This window comes from Salvia splendens, chromosome 7, assembly GCF_004379255.2.
Source record: "Salvia splendens isolate huo1 chromosome 7, SspV2, whole genome shotgun sequence".
Taxonomy (NCBI): Eukaryota; Viridiplantae; Streptophyta; class Magnoliopsida; order Lamiales; family Lamiaceae; genus Salvia; species Salvia splendens.
In genome coordinates, this window is record NC_056038.1 from 34440876 (window position 1) to 34466423 (window position 25548).

Genomic DNA, 25548 nt, shown 5'->3' on the forward strand with positions numbered 1-25548 from the left:
CCAATTTGAGAGAAGTAAACATCATACGCGTTATAGAGGTAATGCGATCAATTAACTATACCAATTATCAAAGTCTCAAAAGTCAATATAACATTTTATATATATGGCCAATTTGAGAGAAGTAAACATCATACGCGTTATAGAGGTAATGCGATCAATTAACTATACCAATTATCAAAGTCTCAAAGTCAATATAACATTTTATTTAGCCAATTTGAGAGAAGAAAACAACATAGTAGTAGTATTTAGGTTTACTTTATAGCATTACATTTTAGCGATCTTTTGTCCTAGTCTAATAACAAATCATCTGAGGATGGCTTATGTGGCTGTGCTTTCTCTCAAGCACACAGCATACGATCTCCTCACCAATTCTGCTCGCCTTTCCCTCGTCCCCTCTACTCAACAAATCTTATCTCAAGTATGCAACTACACTGCTTTATTACAAGAGCTTCTTCGAAGATCCAACAACACCAAGAGGCTGGATGGTTTCGAGGAGCCAATAAGAGATGCTGCGTATCGATTCCAAGACACTCTCGAGTTCTCAGAACTCGAGAGCTATGGGGACGAGCCGCGTGTAGACTTCGAGACCGTGATCACACAAGGGTATGTCTTGTTTTACGTAAGCACGCGACATTTCATGGTAGAACTAAATAGCCCAGTTTCAGATGAAGAAGAAGAAGAAGCGGACGACAACATTAATGGCTCGTTTGCTAGTACCGGTAAGGCACAAATTCAGAAATTTATTTTCTTGATTGATTTTTTTATTAACTAGGGATGTTAATCGGGTCAGTCCAATGAGATTCGAGCCAACCCTACTCGGGCTGCGGTTTAATCGGGTCATCATTATTTTACCTTAACCCTAAAGGTTCGGATTTCGGGTTAGCCCAGAGGTCTATAATATACTTTGGAATAAATATTTATGGTATGATCTTCTAAGGACAAAAAAGTAATTTTACAACTTAAATAATACTCTCCTCGTCCCTCTAAATAGTCCACTTTTGCATTTTGATCCGTTTTCAACAAAGTGTGAAAGACAATAAAGTTAGAGAAGGTAAAGAAAAAAGAAATATAATGAAGTTTTTGTTAGAAAAAAAGAGTGCAAGTAGTATGAGACGACTGAAATAGAAAATGGTGCAAATAGTTTTGAACATGAGAGAATTTTATTTACCGAATAACCATTATGTATTATTATTTCCATCATCTATTTTATTTTTATCTTACTTATCAAACGACCTCTAATGATTCATTTCCATCAGATCTAGACGATGGTGTGGATCAGATCGTCGGTCACCACACTGAGTTTTCCAAACTCCGGGATCACATGCTTAAAAGACTAAGGCCGGATGACATGTGCTTCTTCTCCCTCGTCGCAGAGTCTGGCACCGGGAGATCTATTATAGCCAACACCGTGTTGGAAGACGAAGACCAACGCTTCGACTGCAAGGCGTGGGTGACTATAGGTGCCCATTTTCAGCAATTGGAAATCGTAAGACTCATCCTTTACCAACTAGACAATGATTTTTCCGAAGAAGATGGTGATGACGAAGATGAGAGAATACGCAACTACTTGTACAAGGCTTTGGAGGGGCGTAGGTATTTGATTGTGTTGGATGATATGTGCAGTGTAGAGGTGTTGGAATACTTGAAAGGGTCATTCCCAGATCAGAGCAATGGGAGCTTGGTGTTGCTCACTACCAATAAAAAGGAAATGATTGGGTCATTACAACCTTATTTAGGTACTAATGTAATAGTGAGAGTTGGGGACTATCAATATTGGGGGTGGTGGTATTTAAGACAAGCGGTTTTTGGTGATAATTACCGATTCTTACATCCTGAAGTGTTGGAAGCTATAAAGAAGATTAGTGAGAATTGTGGGGGTCTTCGTTTGGCTCTTGCTAAGACTTTGCTATTTCTGGTAAAAAAAGACATCACAACAGTGGAGTGGAGCAACATAGCTGCAGATGAAGAACATCCTATTTTCAAGGTGGAGGATGAAGTTTCAGAGGTACCAACCTTTTTCACTAACATAAACTACTTACAAAATGATACGAATATTTGGTTTGGATGTTTAGGCCAGTGATAGATAACTCAACCTTTTTCTTGCATTCATTGTGTTGTCAGATGCATAAAATCAAAACTGAAATGGAGTCCTACAATTGGAATATGGATAACCCAAGAGAATGTCTTGTCGTAACATTGATTTCACGATGGATGGATCTTTCTGTTGACGTGGCACTAATCAAGAAGGCGATTAATCCAAAAAGGTATTTTTCTAAAATGGAAATCATATCACTTTGGGGGATGGCAGGCATTGGCAAAACTACTTATGCCAAAAAAATTATCCAAGATGAGGAAATATTTTCCAATTTTGATCATAGTGTTTGGATCACTCTAGGACCAAAATATGAAGCACGAGATATCTTAATAGATATTTTAGTACAAATATATCCTAGTGAAGATAAAATACAAATGAAAGAAGATGATGAGATAGTCACAAACTTATGTAAAGAATTATCTAGTAAGAGAATCTTGATTGTGATAGATGATTTATGGAGCAAAGAGCCCTTGCATCATTTGCAAGCATTATTCCCTAACATCAAAGGCAAAGCTTTGGTGACAACTAGGTTGAGAGAAGTAACTCAATGGGGAGAAGATGATATTGTTTATAAAATTCGGTTACTAGATAAAGAAGAGAGTTGGTGTCTTCTTCGTCAAAAGGTGTTTCCCGAGGGAGTGTGCCCGCCTGAGTTAGAGAAAGCCGGGCGAAAAATTGCAGAGGAATGTGATGGTCTTCCACTCCTAATCCTCAAAGTGGCCGATCAATTACTCCAAGAGGATAAGGATCCGAAGTTCTGGGACCTTGTAGCCTCGGGGAAAGAAACTTCTGTGTTTGCGAAAGCACATGATGAAATATCCGAGGCATTACTTCCGAGTTACAAGAGATTGCCACAACATCTAAAAGCATGCTTTCTCTACATGGGAGTTTTTCGTAAATGTTGTGACATGAACATATTCAAGGTCAATGATAAGTTGATGGCTGAGGATTTTCTCGAACATATTGTTTTCGAATGTTTATTTGACCTTGAGAGTGAGAGTGTCCTTTTGATCCATTGGAACACCCTCGGTTCCCTCATAAAGAGTTGTCGCCTCCATTCTGTGTTTTGGCATCTATGCAACAGTGAAGCCGCGAAGAATGGCTTTTTTCATGCGATCAATAGCTATGACGATTGTTTCATGGAGAACATGGAGAGTCAACGCAGGTTATGCATTCGCAATAGTACTTTGTTGGGCTTCAGAGATGTACACACCTCAATGGAGTCCGTTGCAAGTGCGCGTTCTTTTTTATGTGTGAGTCCACCTCATCAATATCCGGTCCCCGTAAGTTTTGGCTTGAGGTTGCTTAGGGTTTTGGATGCCCTAGCAATCCGCAAATACCAGTTCCCAGTTGAAGTAGTGGAACTACTTCAACTGAGATACCTTGCCTTGACTTGTTACGGCAGTCTACCTACATCAATATCCAAGCTTTGGAAGCTTCAGTTCTTGATTGTGAATCGGTACATGAGCACCAACACATCTTCGCTTTTGCCAGTGGAAATTTGGGACATGAAGGAATTGAGGCATCTTCAAATCATGGGTGGGCACATACCTAACCCGAATTGTGGTGCTTCTTTGCCAATGCTCACAACACTTTGGGATGTGAGTGCTCGGAGCTGCACACGAGAGGTTCTTGAAATGATTCCGAATCTGAAAAGGTTAGGGATACGAATTGAGCTAGCCCCCGATGGTGAAGGCGATTCTTCCTTCACTTACTTGAATAACATTTCTCACATTTCCGGACTAAAGTCACTTAAATGTGTCGTTGTAAATCCTCAATTCGGATCGAAGACGGTTCATCCACCTCCACCAATGTTCCCATCAAGCCTTACAAAGTTAACCTTGAGCGGTTTTGGATATCCTTGGAAATACATGAGTATCATTGGTAAATTGCCAGTTGAAGTGCTCAAATTGAAAAGTTATGCATTTCGAGGCCCAGTATGGGAGATTAATGAATTTTATTTCAAGAACCTCAAATATCTTCTAATTGAAGATACAGATTTGGTGTATTGGAAACTCAAAGTTCCTAGTTTTACGCAATTTGAGTGTCTTAGCATTAGACATTGCTACAAACTGAAAGAGCTCCCTATTGTCTTAAATTTGAATAATAAAGTGGAGATAATAGATTGCAGCCCTTTCACTGTGAATTGGGCAGAGCAGATGAGGCTAAAAGTATTGCCATTCCAGTTGACAACCCAACTTTCTTGGATTGGTCCAAAAGGTTAGCAATTTGGTTCTTATTGTATTTTAATCTTTTTAATGTTATGTTAAATACCTTATTTTCACACTATTCGTGACCATCTTTCTCATTTAGTCCATGTTAGCATAGTTTTTTTTTAGTTTTGTCCATTTAATTTGAATATACTATCCACTAAAATTTTATCTTCTTCTAGTTAATGTTGCAGCTGCTCTGGAAGAATGAGAATTGAAGTGCTTGTTCAAAGTATAAGAAGTTTGCTTGATTTCAGTTGTTTGCATCAAGGGTACTAGGTTGTGTTTAGTTCATATTATACTATGAACGTTCTTGTATTCAACGGTCCTCATTGAGAAATTGATTTAGTTTTGGCTTGTATAAATATTAACAACAGTTGTTCGAGCAATTGTAACTTGATTTTGTGTGCTTTTGTGATATCTTGTGATACGGGTACTCCATCGACCCATCACGATCGTAGAGCCACCCAATCCACCAGGGCTGATGGTTACCTCTCGACCGCGTTGCCAAGACACACGTTCTAGTTATCCCCAGCATTACGTTTGAGTGAAATCATGTCTATCCTTTTATTAGCATTATTATATGTTATTTAATTATTTGTCTTGTATTGAGTCGAGCAGAACTATAAGTTCTATTTCAGGTTTTCTTTGTCGGTTCTTTCCTGAAATATAAAAGAGAGTCGAACCGCATAGGGTCTAGTCGTCTAGATCTTATAAATAGAGCAATTGTATTTGTATATCATTCAAGTAATACAATACTATTAGTTGTCTATTTCTTCTTTATTCTCTAAAATTCTCCATATTCTCAACTAGGGTTTCAAAACACCACAATTTTGTGACGCACCTTGTGTCCTCGCTCTCACCATCCCGTTATCGACATTGTTCTCCTACCCAATACGTGTTAGCATGTTAGGTATGCTAAAAAGCATGCTTTAAACTGCTTTGTATTTTGTAAAACTTTATTTCCCAAAGTTAATTTTTGTCATATGGTTTGCTTTTTTTTGTTGTTATAGACTATTTCAAGTAAAAAAATATTAACTTTAATTAATACTCCCTCCGTCCCACATAATTTGGGACACTTTGACCGGGCACGAGTTTTAAGAAATGTAATGAAAAGTGAGTTGAAAAAGTTAGTTGAATGTGGGTCTCACTTTTATATATTAGTTTTATAATTAAATGTGAGTAGGAATGAGTTAGTGAAATGTGGGGTCCACTACCAAAAATGGTAAAAGTGAAATGAGTCAAATTATGTGGGACGGCCCAAAATGGAAAACTGGGTCAAATTATGTGGAATGGAGGGAGTATATTTCTAGTATTCACCCCATTATTTCCATATATTGTATCATAAAAAACTTGCAATCACTCTGCTTGCCTCATAGGTTCACTTGTCAGGGTAACAAATCAAGATCCGAATCCGAATCCAAACACGTATCTAATGATATAATCATAATTTTGTTCGTGTTTGAAATCCAAGTATAGATATCGAACCCATAGGTCGGTTCAAGTCGTGCAACATTGATGAGGAATGGAAACAAAAAAGTCCCCAGCCAATCATTGTACAAGTGTCGCTATCGGGTATGTCTAGACTAGGGAATTTCCCCGCTAAATGGGTAAATCTTGTGAGTAGTCCTTACAGCTGGAACATGAAAATATAAGTCAAACACAGAGAAATCAATCATAATTTTCTCAATTTCATGTAACAAGCTTCCACCAAACCAAACACCATCTTTTTGCAACCCATCTCAACAAAATTATTGCCTATGTGATAGTATTTCATGAATTCCACAACAATAATACCCATTTTGCGAATATAACTATACAACGACCGGAAACAGCTTACTGCAAACCTTATAGGTGAATCTTCAGACAATGAACCCAAATGTAGTTTCAGATTTAAATTTGCAGATTCAATGGTAAGAGAACTGGTAAAGATAAAATGAAGAGATTGAAATAATGATTCTCCTTCTAATCATAGACACATGCCATGGCCATTATTCAAGGTAAAAACTAACCCGGTTGCTCGGATACATGATCCTTTGGCCATCAAATTGATCTCCCAACCATATGTAAATTGGAAAATCATTGCATATCACAGAATTATAACTGTATTAGACAAACTGGTATTCATCAGAATGATCTAAAGAATCAAATCAAATACAGCCCTCCAATTGATTTAAACATAGTGTATTAGTGCTACCCCCCCCCCTCCCTCTGGGTTGGGGGCACACAAGAGGCTAGAGCATCTTAACATAACCTAAAACGTAAGACGGAAAGATAGATAGGAAATGTGTAAAATTTGTTAACAATAATGGTTGTCTTTATATAGTTTTGGACCTTTTGGTACTAGTAGAGCATAATCTGCCCATCTATGTTAAGAGTATCATGTAGGAATTCGAACCAACATTCCAGGGTCATCAGCCATTATAAGACAGGGAAGAGGCATAATCATAAAAAACATCATATGCAGAGAGAATTTTCAAGTCATCATAATCTGTCTCAGGTATATTGTTTATTCAGATAAGAGTCCTTACGATTAAGGTCATAATGACTAATTACGATCACAAGTCACAACTAGCTAAAATGCACACAAGTTATAACACAGTGGACTAGCATACAAAGTTAAAGTAGAGACCAGAGAGCAGCACGTAAGTTGGCGCTGTAGCTGCAGCACACAAATGAATTAATATGCATACTCCCTCAAGGCAAAGTTCATTGGGAAACTAAACTAATTTTCATAAAATAAACAGTAGAGGCAGCAAGTGACTTACAACCCTGTTAATCCGCCATCGTTTAACCGCAGACCACTGTCACACTGCTTAATCTACAACACACCTTCTTCAACCTGCTGGACTCTTAAACGCCAAGCACTTTGAGTTGTTGAGCAAAACATCATGACTTCTGACAAAAACGTCTGTCATCTCAGGCCCACAACAGGGGCTTCACTGGTGGAAGAACTGATGTTGTTACCACAAGCCAGTAGGTTCTAACTTAACGTCAGCTTTTGTGATTCTGTGAGGAAGTTCCTTAACTCACAGCTCTGATTGTCTCCTAATTTTTCGTCATTTATAACTAACAAGAAATTCAAAAGGTTTTTATCAAGCAAAATACCAAATAGTTGGAGTTGCTGAGAGCTTAACTGTGTAAATCTGATGGAAGCAACCACAAGTTCAGCTTTATAGTCATAGTATTAAGTAATAACACTACGTATTTATATATGCTAGGAGTTAATCAAGCTTGTAAAAATATGGAGTAATAACAATGAGTAAATTAAGAGTTAATCCGGCAGATAAACCATCATCCATCATAACAAATCAAGTTCAGGTCAAGTAAATAATCAAGTGTTCTTAGAATTGAGGCTAAACTACAATCTTTCTAGTAATCTAGGCAAAAGAAACCAGCAAAGCAAGTAAATCATCATGATTAACAACGACGAAAAGCAATAGGATCAAGCAGCTTCTCTTTTGAGTTTTGTCAAATTAAACAATCAAGAAACTGCAATTAGAGTTGAAAGACTAAACAAAACTGAACAATGTTTTTATAAAATAAACCTTGTTCAAACACTAGGTGAAGCTACCAATAATGGTCAGTAAAGCACCACTAATTCACAAACAGAATCATCATCTACTCTACTCATACCCTCAGAATCTGTAGCTTGTTCGAAAACGCAATCGCCACCCAATCCGGCTGCGAAGACGACCACTGCAGCTGCTCAATCTCCGCCCCGGCAGTGTACGCCAGAATCGGGTCCAACCCGCCCTCCACCGGCTGCCCCATCGACGAGAGGTCCCAAATCAAAGCCTGCGAATCATCCCCCGCCGTGCAAATGTGGCAGGAGCTATGCGGCGCCCAAGCAATCGCATTCACACCGGCCTGATGCCGCTGCAGCTCCACCACCGGCAGCGTCGGGAAGCGAATATCCAACACCACGACCTTGCTACTGTCCATTATGATTGTCGCCATGTATCTCGGATCCTGCTTGTTCCAGCCGAGCCGCACCAGCGGCGTGTCCGGCTCCGAGCTCTCGTAAATTATAGTCGAATGCTCCTTGTCGCGGAGATCGAAAACCCTAACCGAGCCGTCGGCGGAGACGGAGGCGAAAACGCCAACGCCGCCCCAAGCGATGTCGTAGACCTCCTTATCGTGCGCGATGAGCTGCGTATCGACCACCTCCTTCTCGATGTCCCAAATCGTGCAGGTGGTGTCGATGCTGGAGGTCCCGATCCGGCGCGGCTCGGCTTCGTTCCAGTCGAAGGAGGTGAGCGGGCCGGAGAATTCGCTGTTGCGGTTGTTGTTGAGGAGGCTCTTGAGCTCGACGCGGCGTCCACCGGCGTCGGAGTCGGAGATCTGCCAGAGGCGGAGGAAATCGGAGGAGGAGGCGAGGAGATCGGGGCGCTGGCAGTCCTTGTCGGGGACGAAAATGAGCTTGGTAGGGGGGTAGGGGTGGTCGAAGGAGATGGCGGAGTCGGAGCGGATCTCGCCGGTGGAGTCGTCGAGCTGGACGATTTCGACGCGGTTAGGGTACTGCTCGAGGAGGCTGGCGATGGCGAGGCGGTATTTCTTGTCCTTGCGGACGCTCCAGTTCATGGCGTAGATGTGCCATGGGGCTTCGTAGGTGTAGATTTCCGAGCGGCGCTGCTGCTCGTCTGATCCGTCTTGGTTCGGATCGCTGCTCGCACCCATTTTCGGCGCGGATTTGGATATCTCTCAATTTCTATCTCTTTGCCCCTCTCTGACTGTGAATGTCTCAGAAACAAATCCCACTGGAGAAGAAATGCCGCACACGAGGGTTGTACCCTGACGTACTACTTCATTCCAGTCCACAGATAAAACCCAATTCGATTTTCATGTACCCATTTTTAGGTCAAGCCATTTTACACAGTAACACCTTTATAGGCTTATTTCGAAATATCCCGACAAATAAGTAGGATTAAACTAAATTGATAAGGACAGAGTGGAGTATTAAATTGCTATGAATATGGAGTATTAATTCACTTGGCCCAGTTTACCTTTAATTTGGAAGCCCAAATTTTACTCCCAATTTCACATCTTAAATAGAGGGGGTAATTGCAGAATTGAAAATACTAATCAGCCGACTAATCTTGATCAGCAAGATAGGAGGAGACAACAACACAACTTTTGCAGACTTTGTGAGAACTCTTTCCGCCGCCCGCACCACCTCCGATTTCCGCCGTCTCCTATTTCAGGAGTACTTGATAGTTTGTGAGAATTGGAGGTAAGATTTTATTTTCCTAGATACTTGAATACTTGATAGTATAATTTCTACAGCTTGATTAATGGTTGATACTTGATAATAAAAGTATTAGTTAAATGAGAGTACAAAACAACAAATGAGTCATTATATAATTTCTTATTAATTTTACTTGATATAGTTTGATAGAATCATTTATTTACTTGTACAAAGGTAATCGATTGAGGCTATAGAGACCTATTGCCATGGGCGGACCCAAGTGTTGGGGAGGGGATTAAGCCCTTAATGATTTTTAAAAAAAAAGTTTTTCTCTATTAATTGTTTTTAAAATTTATTCAAATTTAGTGTAAATTATAATAAAAAAACCCCTGTAAATTATCTAAATCACTCAAAAATATTTTTTAAATAAAATTTAGAAATTTCAGCCCCTATCAATAAATATTTTTACATCCGCCAGTATTGCTGATTATGATGTCCAAGTTAGGGATTATATTCAAAGAGAATACATCTCTACAGGACCTTGTCAACTAAATGCTCATGTCTTGTACGGCTATTAATTATGTAAACCTGTTTATTTTTAATCAGTGTGTTTTTAAATTTCAGCTACAACTTGTTCAAATTTCCATCACTAACCACACTACTACACATTAGACAAATTCTATGTTTATGGGACAATAAGATGAAAGGGCATTCTCATGGTTGTAATGTTTGAGGTAAGCCGTAGATTACACACCCCTCAATGCTGCTACTCTGCGTCTGCGGTCTAAGATTTTGTCGATGAGGGATGACCTTAGGCTAGTGGAAAGCGTATCCCTTCATCGTATCTGGCTGTTTAAGGTCTTACCCTTATTTTCACCGTTGCTCGAGTGTCGTGATAGTCATCTAATGTCATGAAAGAGCACTTTCGCTCAATGTCCAAATTTTGCGGGAACATTGATCTATAAAAACATACTAATAAATAGTAGTAGTTGTGTAGTTCTGCTCTTCCATTCTTCATTAGTTTACAACGTCTGAGTTTCACTGTGCTAAATGTGGGTTCAATTATTTCTTATTCTTCTTTTGAGTTGGCAAACAGGCTAATCGTTTGGTTGTGTCTAAAAGCATAAAATATCTTCATGATATTAACACCATTTGTTTCTGCTGCTCATTGGCAATTTGGGCTTTTTAATTCGATGCTCATATATTTGGATTGATTTTTATTGTTTACATAATAAATAAATGGTGGTTTAGGTCGGAGATAGAGTGAATTAGTTTCGACTATATAAAAAGAAATGAAAAATGAGCTACGTGCAATAGCATTTAGGAAACCGAACTAGCTAGTAGGGTTGTACATAGTGAAGAACGTCCACATCGGTGTTGGAAGACTGATATTGTGTGGCGGCAGATGCTAGCAATGGGCAGTGGACGTTGAAAGGAAATGAATCTCAAGCCAACCCTAGACTGAGGTGGAGCTATTGTATCGTATGATTGATGATAACTTTAAAGGACTTTAGTGGTGTTTTTTAACACCGCCGACAGGATTGGTCAACCCTTTACCTCACGTGGATCCACCAATGGCTACATATTGCCGTTTGTTTGGGCAATAATAGTTGCGTGTGCGCTTAGCTAGCACAGGGTCGTGCATATGATTTAAGTGCTTGTAATACATATGATACGATTTAAGTGCTTGTAATACATATGATTAACGTTAGTTTAAAAGTTGTCAATATTATTGGTATTTACTGTATAATTCGAATGCTTATTCATGTATGGTGACAAAACATGGACACTACCAGCAATTTGACATTACTGGTCCGGACAAAACAGTTTTCTTCATGTTCATGTTCATGTTCATGTTCATGTTCATGTTCCTGTTTTAACAAGAATTGCTGGGCTGGGCCTAATGTTGAAAAGCCTTAATATCTCATTTATTAATTTATTTTATTTTTGGAAGTGGATGGCAAAGACACGTGGCAGGCTATTTGGTTGTTGGTAACTGCCGACGAGTTTGCAAATACCGGATGGATAAAATCGATAATTTATGGGGTCCACGCTTATGTGTCGCTTTTCGCCAGCGCATATGAGCGGATTCATTTCTTTGGTGTCGGCAAAGCAAAGTGGAATAGCTGTAAGTATTTTTATATTTTTCATTTCTTTGTGTTTATGGTCCTTTTTTTTAAAAAAAAAATCTTCATTCCAAGAATTTCTCTGTGTTTAGGGCATTAGCAATGGGGCGCCCTAAGGCGCGCCCTATGGCGCGCCACGTCAGCAGTTTTATCCTCCTACCTCCTCACCTGCAGTGGGGCGCCCTAAGACGCGCCCTAAGGCGCGCCCTATGGCGCGCCACATCATCATTTTTTTAATATTTATTACAAAACTCATACGAATTTAACAAAATTAATACATTAAAATACGAATTTCAAAAACTTCATTTCATTGAATAAAAATTAATACATTACAATGCGAATTAAAAAAACGCGAACTCAACAACGGCGGTTGCGAGCCCACACTTCTTCGATCATGTCGTTCATGAGCTGCGCATGATCCTGTTGGTTGCGCATTGAGGCCTGTCTAGATAGAACCTCGTTGAAGCCTAACGGTAACCCTCTATCGGGTGGCTCGGTCGACGCGCCGGCCAAACTAGATGCACGATCATCTTCATTCCAATCGGTGATGCTTCCGCCTTCATTCTCGACTATCATGTTGTGCATGATTATGCACGCATATATGACATCGGCGATGACATCCTTGAACCAGAAACGAGCCGGCCCTTTCACAATTGCCCACCGTCCGCGGCCATCGTCCGTGTACGCCACAATGGGGAGGACGATGGCGCGGACGATAGGCATCGGGCGCGCCATCCTCCGCGCCCTTAGTATCGGCCGCGACGATCGTCCGCGACCTATCGTCCGTATCCGCAATGGGCGCGGACGATCGATGGCGCGGACGATGCGCGCCATCGGGCGTGCCATCGTCCGCCCATTGCGGATGGCCTTATGGTCTTCACTTCATCAAGATTCCATTTCTGGCGTATCAAGCATAAATATTGTTTGGTGGAGTATCATATTAGATGTTTGGTTGTATTATTTTTATGCAATACTTTAAAAATTGGATTGGTAACTGAATGAGCGAAATTATTGGTTGATGGTTCAACTTCAAAGTATGTGATTATTGATCGAGTCGAAATTACATTTATTTCCAATATTATTTTCCTGTTTTATAAAGTTTGTCATTTATTTTTCTTTTCATTCATTGTACAAAATTTTTCATTTCACTTTTATTATTTTTTATAGTGAATTTCATATTCTACTAACTAATTCTCACTTAGTTTATATTAGTATAAACTAATGTAGTAATATAAAAATATTACTCACATTTTACTAACTTCTCAACCTCACTTTCTATTAAGTACATTTTTTAAAACTTGCGTCGAATTAAAACATGACAAATTTTATAAGACGGGATGGAGTATCATATTATGCAAGTATAAAATATACTACTACTTAATAAAATTTAGTAAATAATAAACTGAAAAAACATTTTTAAGCATAATTCTTTAATCTTATAAGTAACATTAATTGTCAACGAGTTTATACGTACAAATATTAAATACTTAATACTATATTATTTTATCAAAATATCTTAAACATGAACAAAAGTTAATAAACACAAAAGATGATATAAAAATTATTTGCTTGTTATTGTTATTATGATATGTCAGATGGTTTGCGAAGTAAATTCAAAATGTTGCGCAATAAAGAACAAGTAATAAGAACTTGTTCAATCGTTGGTAGATATTATATGGTTGAATCGATCAATTTTTTCGATTCACAAAAACTCATATTTTGACAATTTTAATTTACCGAATTTTCATACCTTGCTTGTAGTTGTATGTGTAGACTTTATTGTTTATACTATATTAGATATCAAGTGGGACCCATATATGCAAATATTGGCATATGAGAATCATAGATATTTCTGATCAATGTGTGGACAATTAGGTTCCACGCATTATTGAGTGTGGTGGAGTCTTAGCTTAATCAATAAAACTGAAAAATATCTATAGCCTATTCATATACATAATGAATGCATGGTTTGAAATTAAATGTGTTGTGCTAAATAAATAAAAGCATAAAGCAAGGCGACTTTGTGAAAAGCGAAGGCTACCAACCAGCAATTTAAAAATAAAGAAAATCAATTTGATAGTATATTTTAAAAAGAGTAAAAGTAACTTTGAATACCTCGCGATTAAAAAAAAGATTAAAAAAAAGTTGCGAGACATATTGATGCATGGCTCATTTTAAATTATTCTACTTTATAATTACTTTAAGTAATCTAGTTTATTGCAAGATTAAAGCTAATCTTTTCTTTAATTAGACAACAAACTAGGATCTGGCTGCTGGCATAAATCATGTACTACTACCTATCATCTTCTTGTTGCATGCAAGTGTTTAGTATTTTATCCATCTTAAACTATTAGAACTTTTTTACACAAAATTTTAGAAATTGATATTTAATAAAATAGACAAGCATAAAGTAGAAAAATAGAATAAAATAAAATAGAAGTTTTTTTTTCAATAAAAGATACTCCATTATTCAAGTAAAATGAAATAATCTAAGACGATAGAGTATAGTAGTATGTTATTAGGTTATCCACTATTATTGTATGACCAAAAAATTAAATATTTTACATTAAAATTTTGCTTATTTAATAGGAGTATGCTTCATTACTTTTCACCCAATACAATTTTCAAAATTTAGGTATCCCATTAAAATGCATAAAATAGTTAAACAACAAACCGATAGAGTACTACACACGGTATGTTATAGTAATACACACACATGAGACACGTAATAATCAATTCCACGTACCTATCAATTTGGTGACTTCACTGAATAATGATTTGTCCACACTATTTCAAGTTGTATCACATATAATAGTCGACATGGATTTTATATTTGAATCCGGCTTACCTTCACTAATCTCGCACACGCACTACACACAGTTTCCTTGTGTCGGAGAAAACCAGATAATGATAATAATATAATAATAAAAATAAAGTAAAATCTCGAAAACGACAAAAAATCATTCATCTGAAGCTCGTTCAAACCCTCAAATCCAGAATGCAGGAGCCTAATTCTTTTCATGGGGGGTAAGAGTGTCCACAAAAGGGGAGCCGCGGCCCGCGGCTCTGTGTGCGGCCCCCATTGCAGAGAGCCGAGAGCCGGGGCGCAGGGCCGGGAGCCGAGGGTGAGCCGCGGCCGCGGTCTTCACGCGGCTGAGCCGTGGGAGCCGCGGCCCTCCACTACAGCGGGCCGCGGGATTTTTTTTTTTTAAGTTTCGAAAATTACTTTATAAATATACACTCTCATTTCCATTTTTCCAACTCCATTTTACTTCCATTTTGCTCCAATCTTTCCTTCCAATTTCTATACAACCTTGGAACTATGGATTCCGACGATAAACAATTTCAACAAGCGGTAGATCTGGAGTTCCAAAACCTTGTTGCAGCGGTGCAACGTGAAGCCGACGAGGCGGAAGATGCGGCGGAGGCGGCGGCGGCGGCAGTCCCTCGGCCATTCTATCATCTGCGATTTTTCGACCGTGATCATACCGGGGCTGACCGCCGGTTGATGGAGGACTACTTCAACGAGAACGCCCGTTATCCGGCAGAAATTTTCCGTCGGCGATTCAGAATGTCGCAACGTCTCTTCGTCCATATAGCGACGTGTTTGGCGCAGCGGTTCAGGTGCTTCAACTTGCGATATGATGCCTCCGGCCGACCCGGCTTGTCGACATACCAGAAGTGTACCATGGCAATTAGACAGCTTGCATATGCCGGGCCCGCTGACATGTTCGACGAATACCTACAGATGGGCGAAACGACTGCCCTACAGACGTTGAGGCAGTTTTGCAGGGGCATTAAGGATATCTTCAAAGGGGAGTATCTACGGAAGCCATCGGCTGATGATTGCCAAAGTCTGATGGATATGCACGGGACTGTACATCATTTTCCAGGGATGTTGAGGAGCATCGATTGCATGCACTGGGAGTGGAGGAACTGCCCGGTGGCTTGGAAGGGGCAATTCACTTCTGGTTTCAAAGGCCGACATCCGACGATGATTCTTGAAGCAATTGCTGATAACCGCTTGCGAATCTGGCACGCGTATTTTGGGGTCGCTGGATCGAACAACGACATCAACGTTCTACGATCGTCCCACCTGTTCAATGACGAGAGCCGGGGTGAGGGTCCGCAAGTTAGATTCATGGCCAACGGCACTCAGTACAACATGGGGTACTATTTGGCCGATGGGATATACCCTCGCTGGCCCGTGTTTGTGAAGACGATCCGACAACCCGTTGGACCGAAGCAAACCTACTTCGCGAAAAAACAAGAGGGTGCTAGGAAGGATGTGGAGCGAGCTTTTGGTGTACTCCAAGAGCGATGGACAATTATATGCTGCCCGGCTCGACAATGGCACGAAAATGATGTCGCAGACATCATGACTGCATGTATCATATTGCACAATATGATAATAGATGACGAAGGATTTGCTGCAGAGCGGTGGACACCGGAAGATGGTGCTAGTTCGAGCTCGGGTATTGCCATGGAGCCCCTGCAGATGGGTGTACCACGTAGTAATGAATACTTGATCCAGCGGTACACCGACATGCGGAGCCAAATATCGCATTCATCACTGCAGACTGATATGATTGAAGAGGTCTGGAACCGTAGAAGTAGCGCCGCAGAGTGATTTGGGTTCCCCCAGTGTTTTTAAATTAGATCACTTTCGTTGTATAATTTTCCTATTTTAATATAATACAACGAAATTATTGTTACATTTTTTTTAGGTTGTGAATTTTTTTTGTTTACAATCCAAATTATTTTATTTTAATTAAATTTATAAATATCATAAATTTAAAGACTAATAAAATTTATTAGACATAAATTAAAAAATATTATTACAAAAGCAAACAAATTAATTTTATTTTTTGGAGAGGGCCACATTTCGTGGCCCTATTGTTTTTATACATTTCATGGCCTTTACCATTGTGAAGGCCATAAGAGAGCCACGAATAGTGGCCGGGTCACATTTGGTGGCCTTCAAGGACCACCATTGTGGACGCCCTAAAGAGAAAAAGGAGAAATTGACAGAAATGCAATCAATTTGCAGATAAGATATTTTCCGCTTTGTTTCTTCTGCTATAAATAAAGCACCCACAATTGCCAACTGCCTCTCCCAACGGTTACTTCTTCTCAACGGCTTCTTCGACTGAGCTGATAATCCTAGAGAGAGAGAAGGCGCCATGGATTTCAGCTCGTTCCTGACGTCGCTGGGGACGTCGTTTGTCATTTTCGTGGTGTTGATGCTCATCTTCACATGGCTCTCGAGGAAACCAGGCAACCACGTCGTCTACTATCCGAATCGAATCATCAGAGGGTTGGAGCCCTATGAGGGAATCCGCCTCACCCGCAACCCGTTCACTTGGATCAAGGAGGCTGTCTCCTCCACTGAGGCTGATGTCATCCGACATTCCGGCGTCGATGCTGCCGTCTATTTCGTCTACCTCTCCACCGGTATCTCTCTCTCTCTAGTGTACTATTTCGCGTGGTTGCATAAGCTACTTTAGTGTGAATTTTATCGAATTTTAGGTTTTTTTGTTTGATCTGAGCTAAATGTAGATTCAAATTAGGTTTGTTGTTTGGTAGTTGGGGATGTAATTGCAGACTAGATCTATTTAATTTTGCAATTCTTTTCTGTTTGTGTTTGATTTTCTTTTGAATTGGACTGATTGTGTTAGAGTTTTATTGGATCTGTTGCAGCACTAGGAATACTGGTTTTGTCTGGTGTTATCCTTCTACCTGTGCTTCTTCCTGTTGCTTATACTGCTGAGAAGACAATTTCCGCCAATGAAACCACTAGTGCAGGATCTTTCAATGAACTTGACAAGCTTTCCATGGCGCATATTGCGGTTAGTACTCTCCCTTTTCCGTTTCCGGCTTTGCATTTATTGATGATCAGTGTATTGTGGAATGATGTATGTGCTTAATAGCCTCTGAATTATGTTTGTGGTTGCAGCAAAAGAGCCACCGGCTATGGGCATTTGTTGCAGCTACATATTGGGTTTCTTTCGTCACGTATTACCTTTTGTGGCGCGCATACAAGCATGTTTCCAATATGAGGGCTGAAGCCCTTATGTCATCTGAAGTCAAGAACGAGCAGTTTGCCGTTCTTGTTCGAGACATTCCCCCTCTCCAAAACAGTCAAACCAGGAACGAACAGGTGGACTCGTATTTTAAGGCAATCTATCCAGATACGTATTACAAGTCAATGGTGATCACGGACAACAAAGTGGTACTTGCTTTGACACTCTTTTGCATCTCTCCATCAATGTTTTGATTCATTTGTGTAGGTGTGTATATAAGGATGTCATGTTTTCTCACCCAGCATTTGGTGTTCATATCACATATTGTAACTTGTCATCTTTTTGTTCAGCCCAACAAAATTTTTGCAGAGTTGGAAGGATACAGAAAGAAGCTTGCGCGTTCAGAAGCCATATATGCTGGGTCTAAAGGGACTGCTAGCCCTGAAGGAACGAGGCCGACTACAAAAACTGGCTTTATGGGGCTTGTAGGTAACAAGGTTGATGCAATAGAGTATTATAATGAGAAGATAAGAGAGTTGGTTCCAAAGTTAGAATCCGAGCAAAAGATTGCCATGAAAGACAAACAGCAACCTGCAGCTGTGATTTTCTTCAATAACAGGGTATCTGCAGCATCCGCTGCACAATGTCTGCATGATACAATGGTGGATAAATGGACCGCCATGGAAGCTCCTGAGGCCCGCCAGTTACTATGGGCCATTCTTTCCAAGAATTTCTACGAGAGACTGATCCGGCAATACCTTGTCTATTTCGTAGTGTTTCTCACCATCTTCTTTTACATGATACCAATTGGATTGATTTCAGCACTGACTACTTTAGATAACTTGAAGAAGTTGCTCCCTTTCTTGAAACCAGTGTTGGATCAGGCTACAGTCAGGACAATCCTCGGGGCGTACTTGCCTCAGCTTGCACTTATAATATTCTTGGCACTGTTGCCAAGTTTCTTGTTGTTCCTTTCCAAGGCCGAGGGCATACCTTCACTGAGTCATGCAGAAAGGGCCGCCTCTGGGAAGTACTTCTATTTCTCGGTGCTGAACGTATTTATTGGTGTCACAGTTGGTCACACGCTTTTCGATTCGTTGAAAACTATTCAGGATGATCCAAACTCTATATTCAATGTACTAGCAGCAAGTCTTCCAGGAAGTGCTACATTCTTCTTGACTTTTGTAGCTTTGAAGTAAGAATCCTTTTCCTTTCTCAACTAGTGGTTTTGTTGCTTGATTATCATTACCTTAGTGACATAATCTCTTTTATATCATGATCTAAAGAATCCATCATGCTTGACATCTCATGATGAGTTGGGCTGTTGTGTTGAAATCGAACATCAACACCATGACAATATATCTTCATCTCGATTACTTGTAGGCTGTCTCCAATGTTCGACTGACTTTGTGCTTTCAGGTTCTTTGTCGGCTATGGGCTTGAGTTATCACGAATCATTCCTTTAATAATATATCATCTAAAGAAGAAGTACCTCTGCAAGACTGAAGATGAAGTGAAAGAAGCTTGGGCTCCGGGAGATCTTAAATATGGGACTAGATTTCCTAATGACATGCTCATTCTTACAATTGTTCTCTGCTACTCAGTCATAGCTCCGATAATCCTTATATTCGGAGTGTTGTACTTTGGTTTGGGATGGCTCATTCTACGGAACCAGGTGATTCTCCTCATTCTTCATCCTGCATTTGCTTCTCGTTTTGGTTATATATATTTTCATGTTTACCTGACCCCTGACCCTGCATTTGCCTCTGGTTTCCATCAACAGGTGCTCAAAGTTTACGTGCCAGCATACGAGACCTACGGCCGGATGTGGCCCCACATGTACAACCGCATCGCAGCATCGTTGCTCTTGTATCAAGCCACAATGATCGGTTACTTCAGCGCAAAGGAGTTCATCTACAGCCCGGTTCTGGTCCCACTTCCTATTTTGACCCTCCTCTTCATCTACTTATGCTCGATGAAGTACTACCGCTTCTTCCAGGTGACAGCGCTGGACGTTGCCTGCCGGGAACTGAAGGACACTCCCAATTTGGAAGGCGTGCTCAGGTCGTACCTCGCACGTAGCTTGAGCGCAGAGAAGGGGACCGATGATGTTCAGTTCGTAAATGATTTGGTTCACGTTTCCAGACCAGGTTCTGTGGTTTGAGGTTTTTATCCACTTTGTAAATTTGTTTGATGTATGTTCCATATCTTAGGTTTTGTATTATGCTTCTTGAGTTGTTTTCTAGCCTTTTGTTCTTTGTTTCCACTAGGTTTGTTGTTGAGAAGCTGTGATATATATGTAGTCCTAGAAAATTTGTTATTTATCGATTTCAGTCATTTCTCTGCCAGAATTTGGTGTGTATTTGTGATTGTGGAATCTAGTGAAAAAAAATGTTGCCCCCTTTCTCCTGATTATTATGGTCTCAATTTTGAAATAACCTCTTTCTTTGTTTTGCAGAAATTTGCTATCTACATATTTCCTTTATGAAAGACTTTAAGGCTTAAGCCCGACATAAAAAGATTATATTTTTAATTAGTATATTTCTCATTTACCTTCTCAAAAAGGTAATTATACTTTCTTAAAAAATAATGAACTCCAAGAGGAGAGGGTAAATTGAAAGGCAAACAAAACTAATTAACTTTTTACCTTTTGTGTGAAGAAGAGGTAAAGATACCTTCTCAAAATTAAAGATTGTATTATACCTTCTCAAATACTCATTCCATTGGAGAATAAATTTTTATGTAAAAAGGTAAAGAGTGAACTACGCAAATGGTCCATGAACTATGCGTTTTGCACGCAAATGATACCTAAACTTTTAAAATATCGTGGGTAGTTCCTGAACTAAGGTGTAATCACATTTTTGATACTTTTTTCACTATTTATCACAATTTTGCACCAAAAATGCCCCCAAGGCATGAAGGGTATTTTTGGACTTTCATATCTAGGTATTGGATTTGATATTTTCTTTATATTTCTCTCTAGTACTAAATATGATATTTTCTTATAGTTTGAGTACCTAAAATGATATTATTAACTTCACTTTTTCAATCACTTTATGTCATATCTTCTTTCTCTCTTTCTCTAAAATTTTTAGGAAGTAAAAAATTAAAATAAAAAATAGTACTATGAAATTCTTAAATATATTAATTATAAAAATCAAAACTATAAATTTAATTATAAAAATAATTTTGCGCAAAATTTAATTTTGATTGTGATTTGATTATTTTTTTAATATTAAAAATTAATTTTTTTAATTAAAACTAAATTCTTAATATTTAATTATAATATGACATAAAGTGATTGAAAAAGTGAAGTGAATAATATCATTTTAGGTACTCAAACTATAAGAAAATATCATATTTAGTACTAGAGAGAAAAGATAAAGAAAATATCAAATCCAATACATAGATATGAAAGTTCAAAAATATCCTTTATGCCTTGGGGGCATTTTTGGTGCAAAATTGTGATGAATAATGAAAAGGTATAAAAAATGTGATTACACCTTAGTTCAGGAACTACCTACGATATTTTTAAAGTTTAGATAGCATTTGTGTGCAAAACGCATAATTCAGGGATCATTTGCGTAGTTCACTCAAATAAATATGATAGTTATGTCTCTTTACCTCTTCATTTAACCCTTTCTTTAGAGATGCTCTAGGAGGGATTATAATTGATAATAATATTAAATAAACTGGTTGAGTTGTACATGCTGTAGTACTCCCAAATTTGTGGGACACTGAACACCCATCTTTGAAATTTGAGCATCTTTAAGCGAGTGTGGGGTTCGATTATTTTTCTCTTTTTCTTTTGAGTCGGCCAATTACTTTATTTATAGGTTTTTGCCTGTAGGTGATAAATATTGATTTTCATTTTCTAAGACCCAATCTGTTTTTCAAAGTCCTTCAAACTAGATGATTGACTAAAAATTATACAGTAGTGATTTAAAATCCGAATAAATTCAAAATAATGTTTTAAATAAAATTAAATGGATTTGAGTTGCCTGAAACGCTTTTCCCTGTTTATTAGTTTGTTCTTTATTTAGCAGCTGAACTATTTGACTTTTGACAAGCAGAGGTTAGAAAGAGATACATTTTCATTTTGGATTATTCATTTTGCTATCAAAGTCGGAAATGAAAATTTTAGGGATAGTGAGGAAAACGTTTATTACGTAGTAAAAAAGTACAACACTCGATATGTATATGATGTACTATATCTGTTTTAACCTTTTTTATTACGTTACGGGAGTTGGTCTACTTGCTTTCACTATTCTATTATTGCTATATATGGTTTGATTATTTTATTGATGGCACTTTTAAACATTTAATTCAGCCAATCATAAGCATTTAACTTTAATTTTACTTTATGTAGTACTAGTAATTAACTTTGACACAAAAAATTCAATAAGTTATTTTGAAACTGATAAATATCGTTTTGGCCTAAAATCTTAACGGATTGGAAAAAAGACTTCTAAGAGCATCCACTATAGCTTCGGCACGCCTATAGCCCCGGAGGGGGCGATGCCGGGACGACCTATAGTGAGCGGGACGTCCGCCCCAAGGGGGACGAAAAAATGGGGGCGGACGAGGCGTCGGCGATTACGGGGCGAGGACGCGGGCGGTGGGGGATAAGCGCGCCGGTCTATAGTGGGGCGACGGTCGGCGCGCCTATCCGGGGCGGACGTCCGATTAAAATTTTTTTTTCGAAAATTAACCCTATAAATATCACTCCTCCACCATCCATTTACACTATTTTCACACACTCTCCCTTCATTCACTATCTACACTTTCGCTCTCTAAAAATGCACGGTGGAGACGATGAATCACCTGGCTCTCACGAATCGGGATATGACGGCAATCCTTCCCAGCCGTCGGGATATGGCGGCTCTCCGTCCCAGCCATGGAGTTGGAGTCAATCTCCCCCGCCGTGAGCATCGAGTCCAACTCCTCCACCATCTCAGCCGTGGAGGTCTTCTCCCACGCCCCAACCTTTGCCGAAGAATCTGAGCCGCTCGGCGTTTGGAGATTACAGACCCAACCTCGACGCCCTTAACCATCGCGTCCGGAGACCCCTTTCCAATCCAGCAACTCTCCTTTCACTGACGCAGATCAATACGCACTGGATACGATGTTCGGTCTGCTCAGTTCCGGCGTACCGGATACGCCCATTGCGACGAGAGTCGGGGGGTCCGAAGGGGCTGGCTCGGGCAGTGGCGCGCCCGCCCTCCGAGACAACATGCCTCTATCCGACGCGCTAGAGAAGCTGGAGGTTCCTCCCGCCGATCGTCGGCAGCGTCTGGATCGGGCGCCCCGCAGCCCGCGCCTATACCGCCGCCAAGGGTCCCTATTGCTAGCGAGGTCTTGAGATATAACGTATATGTGCAGCTGATGCACGAAATGCATGAAGTCTGCATCAAATATGAGGCCGCAACCGACCCGTTCATCAATAATATATACTCCGACCTCATACGTCGGATCCAGCGCCGTCTACGCTTGGCTGATGAGGGTCCTGGGGCAGCCGCGGCCGGCGGCAACTAGGGAGACGGAGAAGAGGAGGAGGAATCGTACTCCACCACCGATTAGATGGTGGCGGCGTTTTTATATGTATTTTGTTTTAAATGTTCGTTGTATAATTTTACATTTGCCAATATAACGAATATTCGGTCTCAATTATCTCGGTTTATAATTATTTTAATTCAACTCATTTTAAAACTAAACGAAAAAATTAAAATGAAAATTGGTTATAAAATTTCGGAGCTATTGGAAGTGTCCACTTATAGTGGCGGAAATAAAAATTTGGGACTGTGGACCAAAAAATTAGAGATATGGACAAAAAATGAGGCGGGGCTATACGGGACGTCCGCCTAGTGGATGCTCTAATTGATCGAATTGACTGTACTATATTGATTTTAATCAATGTATATAAAGTTAAATGTTTGATTGAGTTCCTCATTTTTGGTCAGTTTCGTAGACGGTGCCCACGAGGGAGGGAGGGGGTGGGACCCAACCGCGTTGATTGGTCAAACCATCAAACGTTTAATGCATTGCAATTTTTTTTTATTCAAATATTTTTCACAAGTCAAAAATCAATTAACAAATATCTTCTCCTTATATGTATATATATACACAATCCCCATTTCCCTACTCTCAAAACCTCAACAAATAGAAGGAACAGGATGGCTACCACCAATTTATTTCTTCCCCACCACAACCACCTCCGCACCGCCGAAAAATCCCGCCGTCCATCCCCCGCAGCCGCCGCCTCCTTCCAGAATTTCAAAATCGGCAAAACTCCGGCCTCAAAACGCGCCGTCAAACTAGCGGAATCGATCTCGCACATGCTGAATCTCCAGATCGAGAAGACGATCCAGAAATCGATCGAAACCTCAAATGCAAACGTCTCCAGCTTCAAGGAGAAGCACGACACCCCCACCACCTCCCCCAAGGAGAACATCTCCTCGATATGGCGCGAGATCCACGGCTCATGCGACTGGGACGGCCTCCTTGATCCCCTCCACCCCTGGCTCCGCCGCGAGATCATCAAGTACGGCGAGTTCGCCCAGGCCAACTACGACGCCTTCGACTTCGATTTCTACTCCGAATACTACGGCAGCTGCCGCTACAACCCAAGCCGCCTCTTCGAGAAGCTCGGCCTCACCTCCAGCGGCTACTCCGTCACCAAATACATCTACGCCATGTCTCAGATCGATCTCCCCCAGTGGCTGGAGAAATCGCGATTGGTCAATTCGTGGAGCTCCGATTCGAATTGGATCGGATTCGTCGCCGTCAGCGACGACGCCGAATCGGAACGGATCGGGCGCCGCGACATCGTCGTGTCGTGGCGCGGCACGGTGGCGCCGGCGGAGTGGTACGACAATATGCAGCAAGACCTCGAGCCGATCGGCCAGGCCGACGCCAAGGTCGAGCATGGCTTCCTCAGCATCTACGCTTCAAAGTGTGATACCTCGAGGTACAACAAGTCAAGCGCGTCGGAACAAGTCATGACCGAAGTGAAAAGACTAATTAACCACTACAATAAATTAGGGCAAAAAGTGAGCCTAACCATCACGGGCCACAGCCTAGGCGGCGCATTGGGCCTACTAAACGCGTACGAGGCCGCGAAGAATTTCCCCGCGCTTCCCATCAGCGTGCTCTCCTTCGCGGCCCCACGCGTCGGGAACATCGCATTCCGCGACGAGCTATACCAAATGGGGGTAAAGACCCTCCGCGTGACATTAAAGCAGGACGTGGTGCCACGGATGCCCGGGATCGTGTTCAACGAGGGATTGCAACGATTCGACGACATCACGGGCACGTTGGAGTGGGTGTACACGCACGTAGGGGTCGAGCTTAAGGTGGACGTCCGGTCGTCGCCGTACCTAAAGAAGGGGTTGAATTTGATAGGGTTTCATATGTTGGAGACGTATCTGCATTTAGTGGATGGATACCACAGTAGTAATTCGGAATTTCGGATGGATTCGAAGAGAGACGTGGCGTTGGTGAACAAGGATTGTGACATGCTAGTGGATGAATTGAGAATCCCACCTAATTGGTATCAATTCGCCAATAAAGGGTTGGTCCAAAACCAACATGGGAGATGGGTCAAACCCGACAGAGATCCGGAAGATATACCATCACCGACCGTCGAATCACACGCAAATATTAGTGTTGAATTTAATTCAAAATTATTATGAGTTTTATTCACTATTTAATTAGTAGTTGTAATTTTTAAACTTTGTGTGACAGCAGAATTAAACTTTGTAATTTTTTAGACAATTAGACCTTTAATCCATAACAATCAGCATATATACACAAGTTAATCAAATTTGTAGGGAGAAAAGCGAAGTTCTTTCTTGATGGCGGAATACTTGTTGAGCTATATTTAATGTTTTGACGAATTTGGTATTAT

General features: G+C 40.4%; 4 protein-coding genes across 6 annotated transcripts; 3 read left to right on the plus strand and 1 right to left on the minus strand.

Annotated features, from left to right (window-relative positions):
- The first annotated feature begins 249 nt into the window (after positions 1-249).
- Positions 250-5088, plus strand: LOC121810980 (putative late blight resistance protein homolog R1A-10). 2 transcript variants are annotated; one of them, XM_042211731.1, is made up of 5 exons: positions 526-603; positions 666-719; positions 1257-2005; positions 2122-4315; positions 4488-5088. In XM_042211731.1, the coding sequence occupies exons 3-5, from the start codon at positions 1322-1324 to the stop codon at positions 4514-4516; spliced, it is 2907 nt and encodes a 968-aa protein (XP_042067665.1). In that variant the 5' UTR covers positions 526-603; positions 666-719; positions 1257-1321; the 3' UTR covers positions 4517-5088. The 2 variants fall into 2 exon arrangements, with proteins under 2 accessions (XP_042067664.1, XP_042067665.1); XM_042211730.1 differs by having other exon boundaries at positions 250-719.
- Positions 5089-5588: 500 nt separating this feature from the next.
- LOC121741952 (WD repeat-containing protein LWD1) lies at positions 5589-9180 on the minus strand. Of its 2 annotated transcripts, XR_006037951.1 has the most exons (3): positions 7942-9180; positions 7074-7374; positions 5589-5941 (listed from the first exon to the last, which is right to left on the minus strand). XR_006037951.1 is itself a non-coding variant. In XM_042134940.1 (2 exons), the coding sequence occupies exons 1-2, from the start codon at positions 8983-8985 to the stop codon at positions 7369-7371; spliced, it is 1050 nt and encodes a 349-aa protein (XP_041990874.1). In that variant the 5' UTR covers positions 8986-9180; the 3' UTR covers positions 6772-7368. The 2 variants fall into 2 exon arrangements, 1 of the variants encoding a protein (XP_041990874.1); XM_042134940.1 differs by lacking the exon at positions 5589-5941 and having other exon boundaries at positions 6772-7374.
- A 7542-nt stretch (positions 9181-16722) lies between these two features.
- LOC121811282 (CSC1-like protein ERD4) lies at positions 16723-20057 on the plus strand. The gene is made up of 6 exons (XM_042212109.1): positions 16723-17073; positions 17320-17468; positions 17576-17851; positions 17993-18837; positions 19062-19317; positions 19426-20057. Exons 1-6 carry the CDS (start codon positions 16803-16805, stop codon positions 19804-19806), a joined length of 2178 nt encoding a protein of 725 aa, XP_042068043.1. The 5' UTR covers positions 16723-16802; the 3' UTR covers positions 19807-20057.
- Positions 20058-23781: 3724 nt separating this feature from the next.
- LOC121811283 (phospholipase A1-Igamma1, chloroplastic-like) lies at positions 23782-25415 on the plus strand. Its single transcript, XM_042212110.1, has one exon. The coding sequence runs from the start codon at positions 23816-23818 to the stop codon at positions 25331-25333; it is 1518 nt and encodes a 505-aa protein (XP_042068044.1). The 5' UTR covers positions 23782-23815; the 3' UTR covers positions 25334-25415.
- The last annotated feature ends 133 nt before the right edge of the window (positions 25416-25548 follow it).